General features: G+C 52.1%; 1 protein-coding gene across 1 annotated transcript in view; it reads right to left on the reverse strand.

Moving 5' to 3' along the window:
• Positions 1 to 14,784, reverse strand: part of DIS3L2 (DIS3 like 3'-5' exoribonuclease 2) — a 290,966-nt gene that overhangs the window by 1,637 nt on the left and 274,545 nt on the right. The window contains exons 19-21 of the mRNA XM_058187337.1: positions 13,168 to 13,298; positions 9,224 to 9,328; positions 2,735 to 2,836 (exon numbers count right to left, since the gene is read on the reverse strand). Coding sequence (XP_058043320.1) covers positions 2,735 to 2,836; positions 9,224 to 9,328; positions 13,168 to 13,298 — 338 coding nt within the window. The remainder of the gene's footprint in view (positions 1 to 2,734; positions 2,837 to 9,223; positions 9,329 to 13,167; positions 13,299 to 14,784) is intronic.

A 14,784-nucleotide genomic window follows, 5' to 3' on the forward strand; every position in this document is an offset into this window, starting at 1 on the left:
CAGGTGGGTGACTTTGGGCTAATTGCCAGGGAATTGGGAGTTCTAGTCTCACCTTAGACATGAAAATCAGGTGGGTGACTTTGGGCTAATTGCCAGGGAATTGGGAGTTCTAGTCCTGCCTTAGAGGCATGAAAATCAGGTGGGTGACTTTGGGCTAATTGCCAGGGAATTGGGAGTTCTAGTCCTGCCTTAGGCATGAAAGCCAGGTGGGTGACTTTGGACGAATCACCAGGAGACAGGGAATTCTAGTCCTGCCTTAGGCATGAAAGCCAGGTGGGTGACTTTGGACGAATCACCAGGAGACAGGGAATTCTAGTCTCACCTTAGACATGAAAGTCAGTTGGGAGACTTTGGGCCAATCACCAGGAGACAGTGAGTTCTAGTCTCACCTTAGACATGAAAATCAGGTGGGTGACTTTGGACGAATCACCAGGAGACAGGGAATTCTAGTCTCACCTTAGACATGAACGTCAGTTGGGACCAATCACCAGGAGACGGGGAGTTCTAGTCCCGCCTTAGGCATGAAAGCCGGCTGGATGACTTTGAGTCAGTCCCTCTCTCTCTCTCAACCCAACCCACCTCGCAGGACTGTTGTTATGGGTAAAAATAGGAGGAAGAAGGTGTGTTGGCTGTCTTTGTCGCATGAAGTTATTAGGAAAAAAAATAATAGGAGGATCCTAATGAAGTAATTAAATAAGAAAGTCAGCGTTGCTAGATCCAGCCAAGACCTTTTGCCTTTTCAACAGTGTCCAAGTGGGAGAACGACTGTCTTTGTTCATGGAGACCCTCAACCTGGAACATTTTATAACCCTCAACTTACGACCACAATTAGCATCAGACCTGCTAGAGGTAGTTGCTAAGGGAACCGTATCCTTTTGCAGGGGTCTCCAACCTTGGCCGCTTTAAGACTTGTGGACTTCAACTCCCAGAGTCTGGGAGTTGAAGTCCACAAGTCTTAAAGCGGCCAAGGTTGGAGACCCCTGCCCTTTTGTGTCACCGTTGTAAAACGAATCACTGCAGCTGTTGAATGAGTCACACGCTAGTGAAGCGAATCCGGTTTCCCTCATGGACTTTGCTGGTCAGAAGGTCGCAAAAGCGGATCACGTGACACCCCCCTCCCCCCCGGGACACTTCAACCGTCATAAATACGAATCATTTGGGAAGCTTCTAAAAATTCTGATCACACAAACCCTGACTGGCGTGGTTTGTAAGTCCCTTTTTCCTAAGTCACTTGTTTTCCCAACGGCGTCATAATGTTGAACGGTCGCTAAATGAACTGTTTTAAGTGGAGGACGACCTGAAATTATGAATTATGTCCTGTAATCTCAGTGTGCAGAGAGAGAGAGAGAGAAAGAGAGAGGAAGGAAGGAAGGAAGGGAGAGAGAGAGAAAGAGAGAGAGGAAGGAAGGGAGGGAGGGAGGGAGGGAGAGAAAGAGAGAGAGAGAGGAAGGAAGGAAGGAAGGGAGAGAGAGAGAAAGAAGAGAGGAAGGAAGGAAGGAAGGGAGGGAGGGAGAGAGAGAAAGAGAGAGAGAGAGGAAGGAAGGAAGGGAGGGAGGGAGGGAGGGAGGGAGAAAGGAAGGAAGGAAGGAAGGAAGGAAGGGAGAGACAGAAAGAGAGAGAAGAGAGAGAGGAAGGAAGGAAGGAAGGGAGAGAGAGAAAGAGAGAGAGAAAGAGAGAGAAAGAGAGGAAGGAAGGAAGGAAGGAAGGAAGGAAGGAAGGAAGGAAGGGAGAGAGAGAAAGAGAGAGAGAGAGAGAGAGGAAGGAAGGAAGGGAGAGAGAGAAAGAGAGAGAAAAAGAGACAGGAAGGAAGGAAGGAAGGGAGAGAGAGAGAGAGAGGAAGGAAGGGAGAAAGAGAAAGAGAGAGAAAGAGAGAGAGGAAGGAAGGGAGGGAGGGAGGGAGGGAGGAAGGAAGGGAGAGAGAGAAAGAGAGAGAAAAAGAGAGAGAAATAAAGAGAGAGAGAGAGAGGAAGGAAGGAAGGAAGGAAGGGAGAGAGCGAAAGAGAGAGAGAGAGAGGAAGGAAGGAAGGGAGAGAGAGAAAAAGAGAGAGAGAAAGAGAGAGAAAGAGAGAGAGGAAAGGAGGGAGGGAGGGAGGAAGGAAGGAAGGGAGAGAGAAAGAGAGAGAGAGAAAGAGAGAAAAAGAGAGAGAGAAAGAGAAAGAGAGAGAGAGAGAGAGAGAGAGAGAGGGTGGCAGGGAGGGAGGATGTCTTGCAAATGAATACAGGAAGTCCTGCATTTAGTGCAGTGGTTAAAGTTGGATCTAGACAAGGAGCCAAAATGAGAAAACCACAATCCAATTCTTGATAACTGAGATCGTGCCATTGCGCCGTGAGAAACTCTGCCAGCGGCCTTTGACTGGATGGCACCAGGGCCTGGCTCAGGACAACACCAGAGGTGGGTTTCAGCAGGTTCTGACCAGTTCTGGAGAACTGGTAGCGGAAATTTTGAGTAGTTCGGAGAACCGGTAGTAAAAATTCTGACCGCCCCCGCCCGCCATCTATTCTCTGCCTCCCGAGTCCCAGCTGATCAGGAGGAAATGGGGATTTTGCAGTATTCTTCCCCTGGAGTGGGGAGGGAATGGGGATTTTGCAGTAACCTTCCCCTGCCCCGCCCACCAAGCCATGCCATGCCCACAGAACCGGTAGTAAAAAAAAATTTGAAAGCCACCACCGGACAAAACCCGAGTGGAGGAGAGCCAGGTGGGAGGTGGGGAAGAGAGGTAGGGGCCAGCGTTACCTGTCGCGGGGCGTCCTGCTCGGCGCTCTGCGGTTCCCACACCAGCGACAACTGTGGCTTTTTCCCCACTTTTTGAAACTGGAATCCCACCAACGGCAGAGCCTGGCAAGGCAACGGGGAGACGTAGTCAACGGGTGGAGCAGGATGGGAGATGGAGTCCATGGGGAGGGGGTGGGAGGGAGGGGCAGGATTCGGAGGGGCACCGAGCGGTGAAGAAATAAGAGACACCCCTGCCCACGTACAGAAAGTTTTTTTCAACCCCATCCTGTATTTTGCACACTTACACTGGTAACCTTTTCCTGATATTTCTTAATCTTTTAATAGCGTAAGCCACTCAGGGTTACCCCCCGGGAGGTAAGATGGGCAGCTGATAAATTTAATAAATAAGCATATGAATTATATTTATATATAGTGCCAGTTTTCATCCTGGCACTTAGTCAGCCAGGCTGGGTCACTGGATCAAAGTGCTATCAGGGTTGAGGTTCGAGATAAGGATTGCGTTTTCTCTAACTGCCCGTTTGCGGGCACTTAAGGCAGCCGTTGCCAGGCACTGGGCTCCCAGTACGAGCTGCAAAGGCCGATGAGCCCAAAGGTGGCCCATGATTGCCAGGGACTGGCTTCTTGTAGGGGTAATTCAGAAACCTCTGGGAAGGAAGCTATGAAAGCTGGGTGAGCCAATCACCAGGTGGCTGTGAATTCTAGTTCTGCCTTAGGCATGAAAGCCGGCTGGTTCGGGCGAACCGGTAGCAGAAATCGTGGGTGGGCCCGCTCTGGCTCTATACTGCCCTATTTAGGCACGTTTTTGAGGCCGGGCGCAAGTGTGGAAGAGGCGTGCGCGAGCAATGCGCGGAAGGCCAGGCACATACACACTCATATTTTCAGTGCTGGGCGAACCGGTAGGTAAATTATGTGGATCCCACCTTTGGTCTAGGCCAATCACCAAGAGACGGTGAATTCTAGTCTGGACAGTGAGTTCTAGTCTAGGCATGAAAGACAGCTGGTTGACTGTGGACGAATTACCCGGTGGTTATGAGTTCTAGTCCTGTCTTACGCATGAAAGCCAGCTGGGTGACTTTGAATCAGGGGTGGGTTGCTACCGGTTCTCCCCGGTTCGGGAGAGCCGGTAGCGGAGATGTTGAAGTGACAGCGAACTGGTTCGCTCCGACCGTCATCTGGGCCCTCCCGCCGACCCCTGCGCTATATCTATCTTTATTCCTCCGTTTTTAGCCCAGCAGCCCGCAGAGCGGATTGCAATGCCTCAGCTGTTCAGCCACTCAATGCGCTTGCGCGCAATCCGATCACGCGCGAAGCAAACCGGTGGTAACGCCGGTTAGAACCCACCACTGCTTTGAAACAATCAGAGGGTGGCTGTGAGTTCTAGTTCTGCCTTTGGCATGAAAGACAGCTGGGCGGCTGTCTTTGGCCCAGTCGTTCTCTCTAAGCCCAGCCCACCTCACAGGGTTATTGTTGTGGGGACCATATTAGGAGGAAGGCCTGTATGGTATGTTCTCTGCCTTGAGTTACTTCGGAAGCAAGGGTGTCAAACTCAACGCCCGGGGCCCGGATCCGGCTCACAGGGTACTTAGATCTGGCCCGCAAGGCCACCCTGGAAACAGCGAAGGACCGGCCCACAGTGCCTCTGCCAGCGAAAATGGAGCTCGGGAGAGCTGTGCGCCATCTTCCCGAGCTCCGTTTTTGCTGGCAGAGGCTTGCAGGAGGCTGTCGCAGCCTAAAACGGAGCTTGGGAGCCTGTTTTTGTTGGGAGAGCGCTTGGCCCATCACAGGCGCCCCCCGACATGAGTGGGGTCGACCTGGCCGCACCCACCTCAGCCATGCCCCCCCGTTGCCCCTCTCGCCAAGGTCAAACACAACCCTGATGCGGCCCTCAGTGAAATCCAGTTGGACACCCCTCTTCTAAAGCAATAACGGAGGGATAAAATGCTACTGAATAAATTCTTCCTGCAAGCATCTTCCTGATGCCTGCAGATAGGCAGTCACGGCACATGGAGGCTTCATCGCTGGAGGCAACCTACATCGCTGTTGTCGTCGTCCCCCCACCCCCACTCCCCTTTCTGTCTCTCTGGCTTCGCCTTCCAAAGTCCTGCGTTTCTGCCAAAAAGGATCAGCCTTTGGCCAAGCAGTTACCCCGCTGATTGTCTTAAAACGACGGGGCTTCTTGGGGATTTAATCCAGGGGTGGGGGCTGTTGGGGGTTCTCAGGGGTTCGGGAGAACCTCTAGCTAAGATCCTGTGCAGTTCAGAGAACCCCACTCCTGGCTGGGCCCACCTATCCGGCCCCTCCCATTCCAGGAGTCCCCATGCAGTCAGTTTTGGATGCAGGTAAGTGCAGGGCACGCGCGGACGCTCGGGGAAGACGAAACGGGCCTACCAGAACTTCGGGAGGGGGCTCTGGAGCCTGGGGAGGGCGTTTTCGCCCTCCCGGAGGCTCAAAGAAACCCTCTGGAGGCCGGGGAGGGCAAACCCCACCCCCATGGTGCAGGAGGCTGACTACGCCCACCATGCCACGCCCATCCAGCAACCGGGCAGAGAGAACCCCTTGCTAAAATTGGTGAAACCCAATCCTGATTTAATCTGTTGATCCTACATCAGCCCGGGATCCTGGAGCTGGTGGATCCCGAAGTGCCTGGCTGTGCCCTCTGCCCTCTGGACTCTGTCTTTCCCGGGCTACATTCCCAATTTGCGGAAACAAGGATGTAAAAACCTCAACCGAGATCTGGATCACGCACTCGTGACGTCTCGCCTGGATTACTGCAATGCTCTCTACATGGGGCTCCCCTTGAAGGGCATCCGGAGGCTACAGTTAGTCCAGAATGCGGCTGCGCGGGTGATAGATGGAGCCCCCCGTGGCTCCCGCATAACACCCATCCTGCGCAGACTGCACTGGCTACCTGTGGCCTTCCGGGTGCGCTTCAAGGTTTTGGTGACCACCTTTAAAGCGCTCCATGGCATAGGGCCGGGTTATTTACGGGACCGCCTACTGCTACCGAATACCTCTCACCGACCCGTGCGCTCTCATAGAGAGGGACTCCTCAGGGTGCCGTCAGCGAGGCAATGTCGTCTGGCGACGCCCAGGGGAAGGGCCTTCTCTGTGGGGGCTCCCACCCTCTGGAACGAACTACCCCCCGGACTTCGTCAGCTTCCGGACCTTCGGACCTTCCGCCGCGGGCTTAAAACATACCTATTTAATTGCGCAGGACTGAGTTAGATTTTAAATTTATGGGTTTTAAATTGGGTTTTATTTCTATATTTTTAATTATTGGGCTTTTAGAATAAGTTTTTAATTGCTTTTATATTGTATTTATGTGTTTTTAAGTGCCTGTAAACCGCCCTGAGTCCTTCGGGAGATAGGGCGGTATATAAATATGATCAAATAAATAAATAAAATAAAATGGGTAATGCAGAATGCCTCCGGTTTTTGAAAGCAGGGCTACAGGTAGTTCTCGACTTACGACCTCAGTTGAGACCCAAATTGTTGCTGTCGCTAAGGGAGACATTTGTGAAGTGGGTTTGGCCCCGTGTTGCGACCTTTTTCGGACCGCCGTTGTTAAGTGAATCACTGTTGTTGTTAAATTAGTAACACAGTTGTTAAGTGAATCTGGTTTCCCCATGGACTTCGCTGGTCAGAAGGTCCCAAGAGGGGGAATCACGTGACCCCTGGGGCACTGCGACGGTCATAAATATGAGACAGATGAGCCATGCATCTGAATTTTGATCATGTGACCACCGGTCATAGGTGTGAAAAAGTCACTTTTCTTCAATGACCCTGTAACTTTGAACGGTCACTAAATGAACAGTTGTAAATCGAGGATCTCCTGTAAATATCTCCTGTTATCTCAGTGTGCAGAGAGAGAGAGAGAGTCTTGCAAAAGATTACAGGTAATCCTCGATTTACAACCATTCATTTAGTGACCGTTCAAAGTTACGACGGCACTGAAAAAAGTGACTTCCGACCGTTTTTCACACTTACGACCGTTGCAGCATCCCCGGTCACGTGATTTACATTCGGATGCTTGACAGCTGACTCACATTTATGACGGTTGCAGCCTCCGGGGGGGGGGGTCACACGGTCTCATTTTGCGACCTTCTGATGAGCGAAGTCAATGAGGGAGGCCAGATTCACTTAACAACCGTGTGACTCACTTAACAACTGCAGTGATTCACCTCACAACCGTAGCCTGAACAGTCGTAAAACAGGGAAGATTCACTTAACAAATGCCTCACTGAATAACCTATATTGTGGAGCTCCATTGTTGTCGTAAGTTGAGGACCGATGGAACAGAAGTTGCCTTCAGAAGCTGCGGGAGCTTCATCGTTGGAAGCTTTCAAGAAGAGACCGGACTGGATTCTGTCAGAAATAGTGTAAGGTCTCTTGCTTGGACGGGGGGTTGGGCTAGATGACCTCCGAGGTCCCTTCCAACTCTGTTATTCTATATTCAGCGGAACAGAAGTCGCCTTCGGAAGTTGGGGGAGCTTCATCGCTGGAAGCTTTCAAGAAGAGACCGGGCTGCCATCGGTCAGAAACGGCATAGGGTCTCCTGTTTGGGCAGGGAGGGGTTGGACTAGATGACCTACAAGGTCCCTCCCAACTCTGTTAATCTGTATCTATCTGTATGGGACTGCCTGTATTTATAGATCTCTTCAAAATAAAGATGGGAAATAAAGAATTCGGTCTAGCGTCCCATCCCGACTTTTTCCGGCCTCGTGCTGCCATCGGATCACCAGGGACCGGCTCAGCCCGCTGCCTGCCGCCGCCGAAAAGTCCACCAGATGCCGCCGAGTGTCGTTTGCGACAAGGAAATGAAATCCAATGTCTCCCTGGTGGATCGTTGGGAGGGTAGAACTGCCTGCATGGCAGGATCTGCTCTGCTTTAATGGCCGAGCTGGGAGGGGATAATGGTCCCGGTTTCAGCAAGGGGCAGATGGAGGCACAGCCGGTACCGGCCCGCCGTCCCCAAACAGCGATCGGAGACGGGGAGGAAGGGAGGGATGGCAGCGTCCTCCCCAAACGGGCTCCTGAACTGCCTTGCACAGCAAGAGGCCCGCAGCTGCCATAGGGCAGGAGACGTAGTCCTCGACTTACCACCGCGACTGAGCCCCCAAATTTCCATTGTTAAGCAAGACGGCTGCTAAGTGAGGCAGACAGAGCATCACTGACTCTCTGGCAGCCATGATTTCTGGCCTGGAAATGGACTCCCAGCTTAGCGATGTGCTCAGAGTACAGAGAGTCCTCGACTTAAAAGGCCGCAACTCAGCCCCAACCACGCTTCCGTTGTTTAAGCGAGACGGCTGCTAAGCCAGTTTTGCCCCGTTTTTACGACCTCTCTCGCCACAGCTGTTAAAATGAATCACGGTGGTCAGTAATTGAGGTCAGGGGTCTGCAAACTTGGCTCTTTTAAGACTTGCGGATTTCAACTCCCAGAGTCCCTCAGCCAGCAAAGCAAAGCTGGCTGAGGAACTCTGGGAGTTGAAGTCCACAAGTCTTAAAAGAGCCAAGTTTGCAGACCCCTGAGTTAGGGGAATTAAGTTCAGGGAATCCGGCTTCCCCGTTGACTTTGCTTGTCCGGAGGTCGCAGATCACATGACTCCCCCAAGGGCGCTGCGACCGTCATAACTATGAGCCGGTGGCCAAGCGTCTGATTTTTTGATCACGTGACCGTGGGGACGCTGCAAAGGTTGCGACTGTGAAAAACAGACGTTAAGTCGCTCTTCTCAGGGGTGCTGTAACTTTGAACGGTCATTAAACGCAACTGTTGCAATTCGAGGACTACCTGTATTTTGCGCGGCCCCCAGGCAAATCTTTCCCTTTTCTAGCTTCTCTTGCTCTATCCAATTCTGTCTTGTTCGGTTCGCCTTTCCAGCACTGAAAGACTAAAAATTGGTTTGCCCGGCTAATTCTCAGATCCGTTGTTGTGGACTGTCAGCTGCTGGGCCCTCCAGGAGCCAAATCAGAGGGAGGAGGAGGAGAAGGCGTGGGAGTCAGGGCAGCATCAAGGCAACCTGAGAGCTCCGAGTGGGAAACGGGAATGGAGCTGGCAGAGAGAGAGAGAGAGAGAGGGGCGGAGCCTGAGCCGTCCGTCAGCCCTCAGATGGAGAGTCAACAGCCATAAGTCTGGAGGTGGCTGATGAGGAAGAGGAGGAACAGCTGGGTCCAGTGCCTGATGCTCAGATGTGCAGAAGGCAGAGGAGAGGAGAGCAGTGGAAATCTATGGGCCGGTCCTTGGGAAGGAAGAACCACTGCTGCTAGCAAAGCCCCACCCTAGCTCTGGGGATAAAAGGCAGGGGGCGGAGATGAATAGATGTGACAGACAGACGGACGGACTTGTTAGCCTGCATTGAGAGAGAAACTTTTTGCTGCGGCTGCCGGCACTCCTAATTAAAGGAATCGTTGATTAATTACAGAGGGTTTGTCGTGTTTGGGGAGCTGGCTCAGAACACCCGTCCTGCCAGCCTGGGAATCACAGAGACTCACGTTGCAATAAATGCGCTTCTGGACTCCGAATCGCAGCACCAGGACATCAAAGGCCTCGCTCAGGATGCCCATCACCATGGCCTCCGACTCCAGCGGTCCACACTCCTGCAAGACACAATACACGGGGACCGGGGGTGGGGCGGGGGCACAGAAAGAGGGAGGGATGAGCAAAGAGGAACAGCCTGTTCTGTCCCCCCTCGCCTCCGTCCGAGCGATGGCTTAATTAGCCGGCACTATCAGCTCTGGCAGCGAACTAGCGAGCGTCTGCCAAGTGACTCTGTTATCTCCCTCAACGCCGATGAGTCACCCAGGAACAAACAGTACTTCAGCTCTTAGTTAAGCAGTTAATTTGCTTGCTATGAAGAGGCACAGTAGCTCTTGCTGCCTTTATATCCTGTGGGGTGTGGCTCCATGACCCAGCACTTCCTATGCCTGCCCCACCCCTGCTTCTGTTGTTCCCGCCTCTCCTGCCTCTGAAACCTAGGGTCCAACCAGGCCTGATTGCCATCAGCTGGGTCTGCAGGCGTGGCCTGGGGGAGAAAGAGTCAGGGGACGGAGGCCTCGTTATCTCTTCCACCTGGCCTGTTTCTGACTCCTGGAGCTGAGCCAGGGAAGCCGGTGCTCCCGAGATACGTCCTGACGGCCCTTCCCCCTCACTTTCCAAGTCACTTTCTGGCAGGGGGCCCGGCTCGGGGGGCACAGACACAACAGAACCCCTTTGTGGCACCAGGAGTTTCGAACCTGTTTCCCATCCAAGCTTCGTGCAAAACCCTCGTGCAAAGCTTGGAGAGACGACAAATAATCGGCTTGGATCAAATCCCAAGGGTAGAACCGGAGATCTGTCAAGGGAAGGAGCAAGAACAGATCTCCAAAGGATTTGGATCGGAGGTGGTGCTTTTCCGGCTAGTCCTCGAGTTACGACCAAAAATTTATGTTGCCGAGTAAAACGACTGTTAAGCGAGTTTGCTCCGTTTTACAACTTTTCCGGCCGCCGTGGTTAAGCAAGTCAGTGCAGTTGTTAAGTTAGGAACACGGTCGTTAAGCGAATCTGGCTTCCCCATGGACTTTGGTTGTCAGAGAGATCGCAAAAAGCGGACCACGTGACCCCGGGGCACTGCGACCGTCGTAAATATGAGTCGGTAGCCGAGCGTCTGAATTTTGATCAGGTGACCAAGGGGACGCTGCGTCAGTCGCAAGTGTGAAAAATGGGCCCTAAGTCACTTTTTCCAGTGCCGGCGTAACTTTGAACGGTCACTAAATGAACTGTCGTAAGTCGAGGACTGCCTGTATTGATATCTTCACTGAAAAATTTGTGGATTTTTTTTTCCCCAAGAAGAAAAAATCTCCTCTATGATACATTTGGGAATCGGGGTTTTTCCGCTTAGCAGCTTTTAAGATGTGCGGACTTGAACTCCCAGCATTCCCCAGGCAGCATGGCCAGAGTTGAAGTCTTACAAGTTGCTCAGTGGAGAAAGTTTACTATACGTCCAGTCCTCCAATTCCAATCATCCGTTTAGCGGCCGTTCGAAGTTACAAAGGCACCGAAAAAAGTGACTTATGACCGTTATTCATGCTTACGACCGCGGCCAGATCCCCATCAGTGATGGGTTTCAATTTTGTTTACTGCTGATTCTGTGGGCGTGGCTTTGTGGGCGTGGCATGGGAAGGATACTGTAAAATCTCCATTCCCACCTCACTCCAGGGGAAGGATACTGTAAAATCTCCATTTCCACCCCACTCCAGGGGGAGGATACTGTAAAATCTCCATTCCCACCTCACTCCAGGGGAAGGATACTGTAAAATCTTCATTCCCACCCCACTCCAGGGGAAGGGTACTATAAAATCTCCATTCCCACCCCACTCCAGGGGAAGGATACTGTAAAATCTCCATTCCCACCCCACTCCAGGGGAAGGATACTGTAAAATCTCCATTCCCACCCCACTCCAGGGGAAGGATACTGTAAAATCTCCATTCCCACCCCACTCCAGGGGAAGGATACTATAAAATCTCCATTCCCACCCCACTCCAGGGGAAGGATACTGTAAAATCTCCATTCCCACCCCACTCCAGGGGAAGGATACTGTAAAATCTCCATTCCCACCCCACTCCAGGGGGAAGGATACTGTAAAATCTCCATTCCCACCCCACTCCAGGGGAAGGATACTGTAAAATCTCCATTCCCACCCCACTCCAGGGGAAGGATACTGTAAAATCTCCATTCCCACCCCACTCCAGGGGAAGGATACTATAAAATCTCCATTCCCACCTCACTCCAGGGGAACGATACTGTAAAATCTCCATTCCCATCCCACTCCAGGGGAAGGATACTATAAAATCTCCATTCCCACCCCACTCCAGGGGAAGGATACTGTAAAATCTCCATTCCCACCCCACTCCAGGGGAAGGATACTGTAAAATCTCCATTCCCACCCCACTCCAGGGGAAGGATACTATAAAATCTCCATTCCCACCCCACTCCAGGGGAAGCATACTGTAAAATCTCCATTCCCACCCCACTCCAGGGGAAGGGTACTATAAAATCTCCATTCCCACTCCACTCCAGGGGAAGGATACTGTAAAATCTCCATTCCCACCCCACTCCAGGGGAAGGATACTGTAAAATCTTCATTCCCACCCCACTCCAGGGGAAGGATACCATAAAATCTCCATTCCCACCCCACTCCAGGGGAAGGATACTGTAAAATCTCCATTCCCACCCCACTCCAGGGAAAGGATACTGTAAAATCTCCATTCCCACCCCACTCCAGGGCAAGGGTACTATAAAATCTTCATTCCCACCCCACTCCAGGGCAAGGATACTGTAAAATCCCCATTTCCTCCCGATCAGCTGGGACTCGGTAGGCAGAGAATAGATGGGGGCTGGGCCAGTCAGAATTTTTACTACCAGTTCTCTGAAGTACTCAAAATTTTCCCTACCGGTTCTCCAGAAGTGGTCAGAACCTGCTGAAACCCACCTCTGATCCCCATGGTCATGTGATCAAAATTCAGACTCTTGGAAGCTGATATTTATGACGGCTGCAGTGTCCCGAGGTCACATGATCCCCTTTTGCGCCATTCTGACGAACAAAACTCACTTAACACCCGCAGCGATTCGCTTAACCAGCGGCGGCAACAAAGGTCGTGAAATGGGGCACACGCCTCTTCGGAACCAATGCCTGCTTTAAGCGACGGGAATGTTGGGCTCAGGTGCGGTCGTAAGTCGAGGACCGGCTGACCGGATCGACGAAAGAAATAAATGCGATGTTTCTATCAGCAGACAGGAGTGTTGTGGTCCGCCAGCAGCCTCCAGAGCTGGCAACAGAGTCGGACAGTAATAAGGCTGAGGTGAGGCCAGGGCCATCGGGGAGTGATGTGCGGACTCCAGAGCCTCCAGAGACTGATAGTAGTGAGACAGAGGAACAGGAGGAGCCTGTTCCTAATGCACGCATGAGAAGAGCTGCCAGAAGGCAAGAGCAGCTCAAGCAGAGAGCAGAACTCGGGAGTAGGGCCAAGAGATGATTGGCCCCTCCCATACGGCTTAAAAGACCAGCAACAGCATTTGGGCTTTGCCGGAAAACAACGTTGGTAGCTGCGTCTTCTGCTTCGTCTTCTGCTTTGTCTACGTCTTTGTTTTTGTGGCTTCTGGACATTTGCCAAGAAAGGCCTTTGGCAGTTTGTCTAATTGGACTAAGGTTTGTGAGATAACTGAGGAATTTGTGTTGGGAGGAATTTGTTTTAATTTGAGTGGATTGATGCTGGGAATGAAGTAATTCTCAGCCGTTTGAATAAAGTTTGTTTTTTCATGGACTGAGTTTCCTACTACCTACTTAGGCCTGGGTCACAACAGTGGGCTCTACAAACAACACCCGGCCGATTTTAAGAGCCTCCACCCATACCCCCCCCCCAGTGCCTTTCCCTCCCCTCCGGGTCCTGAACCCCCGACCTTGACAAACACGGCAAAGAAGAGATCGACGCTCAGTTCCTGCACTCGCTTGGCAGCCATTTTCCGGTCGTTGCAATGCTCCGCTTTCTTCTGCATCTCAGCCTTCTCCATCTGTGGGGCAGGACCCAGCCCTTCAAAAGAGACACCTTCAGTTGGAAGTGGCCTGGGGAAGACACCTGATCCCCCTCCCCGCCCACTGTTCCCATGGGGTGGCAGCAGGGGAGGGGCTTCAAAAATTTTAGCAAGGAGTTCTCTGCCCTGTTGCTGGGTGGGCGTGGCTATGGTGGGCGTGGCCTAGTCGGCCTCCTGCACCATGGCAGGGGAGTTGTTTTTGCCCTCCCCAGGCTCTGGAGGCTTTCCTTGAGCCTCCGGGAGGATGAAAACAGCCTCCCCAGGCTCTGGAGCCCTTCTGGTAGGCCTTCTGGTAGGCCCGTTGTTCGCCCTTCCTGAGCCTCTGTACACACCTTGGGTGGGGCTTTGGGCGGGGCCAGCCAGGAGTGGGATTTGGGGGGTTCTCCGAACCGCACAGAATCTTATCTAGAGGTTCTCCCGAACCCCTGCAAACCCCCAGCAGCCCACCCCTGGGTGATAGGTACTGAGCAGAGCCTCCCACCCTTCGCTGCCCTACAGGAAAGAAAACCTGACCATTAAATCTTGCAGAGTGCAAAAATGGGGGTAGGTCGGCTGGGAAAAGGAACGTACAAATGAGAGTTAATTTGGAGTAGGGGTTGAGGGGTTGGCCTGGAAACCAGGAGATGGAGAGTTCTAGTCCCGCCTTAGGCACAAGGCCAGCTGAGTCACTTTGGGCCAATCATCAGGAGACCGGGAGTTCGAGTCCCATATTAGGCAGGAAAGCTAGCTGGGTGACTTTGGGCCAGTCACCAGGAAACTGGGAGTTCTAGTTCCACTTTAGGCAAAGCTGTTGTGACTTTGGGCAAATGACCAGGAGACAGAGAGTTCTAGTCCCATATTAGGCCCAAAAGCTAGCTGGGTGACTTTGGGCCAGTCAGTTTGAGTTCTAACTTAGGCACAAAAGCCAGCTGGGTAACTTTGGGTCAATCACCAGGAGACAGGGAGTTCTAGTCCTGCCTTAGGCATGAAAACCGATTGGGTGACTTTAGGGCAATCACCAGCAGAATGGGAGCTGTCGTCCCATCTTAGGCATAAAAACTTAGGGTGACTTTGGGTCTTTCTCTCTCTCTCTCTCCCTCCCTTCCTCCCTCTCCCCAACCCACCTCACAGGGTTGTTGTGCTGGAAAAGAGAAGGAGGAAGGTGTGTTGGATAAGTTTGACACCTGGAATTATTTGTAAAAATAATAAAGATGGGATGGATGGATGGATGGAATGAGTGAGTGAGTGAGTGAATGAATGAAAGATTGAATGAATCTGGCTAGCTGGAATCTGGCAATCTATCCAGTGACACCCCTAGGATCTCTCTGGCCTTACATGGCAGAATAGGAGATCTGGTCCCCAAATTTCCCTCGATCACAGACTTCTCCAAAGAAGTCAGACTGGCTAAGAATGATGGGTGCTGTAGTCTGGGACCACCTGAAAGGCACTAAATTGAGGGAGGATGCTCTATTGCAGAAGTGTCCGATCTTGGCAACTTAAAGACTT

This window comes from Ahaetulla prasina, chromosome 6, assembly GCF_028640845.1.
Source record: "Ahaetulla prasina isolate Xishuangbanna chromosome 6, ASM2864084v1, whole genome shotgun sequence".
NCBI classification, from domain to species: domain Eukaryota; kingdom Metazoa; phylum Chordata; class Lepidosauria; order Squamata; family Colubridae; genus Ahaetulla; species Ahaetulla prasina.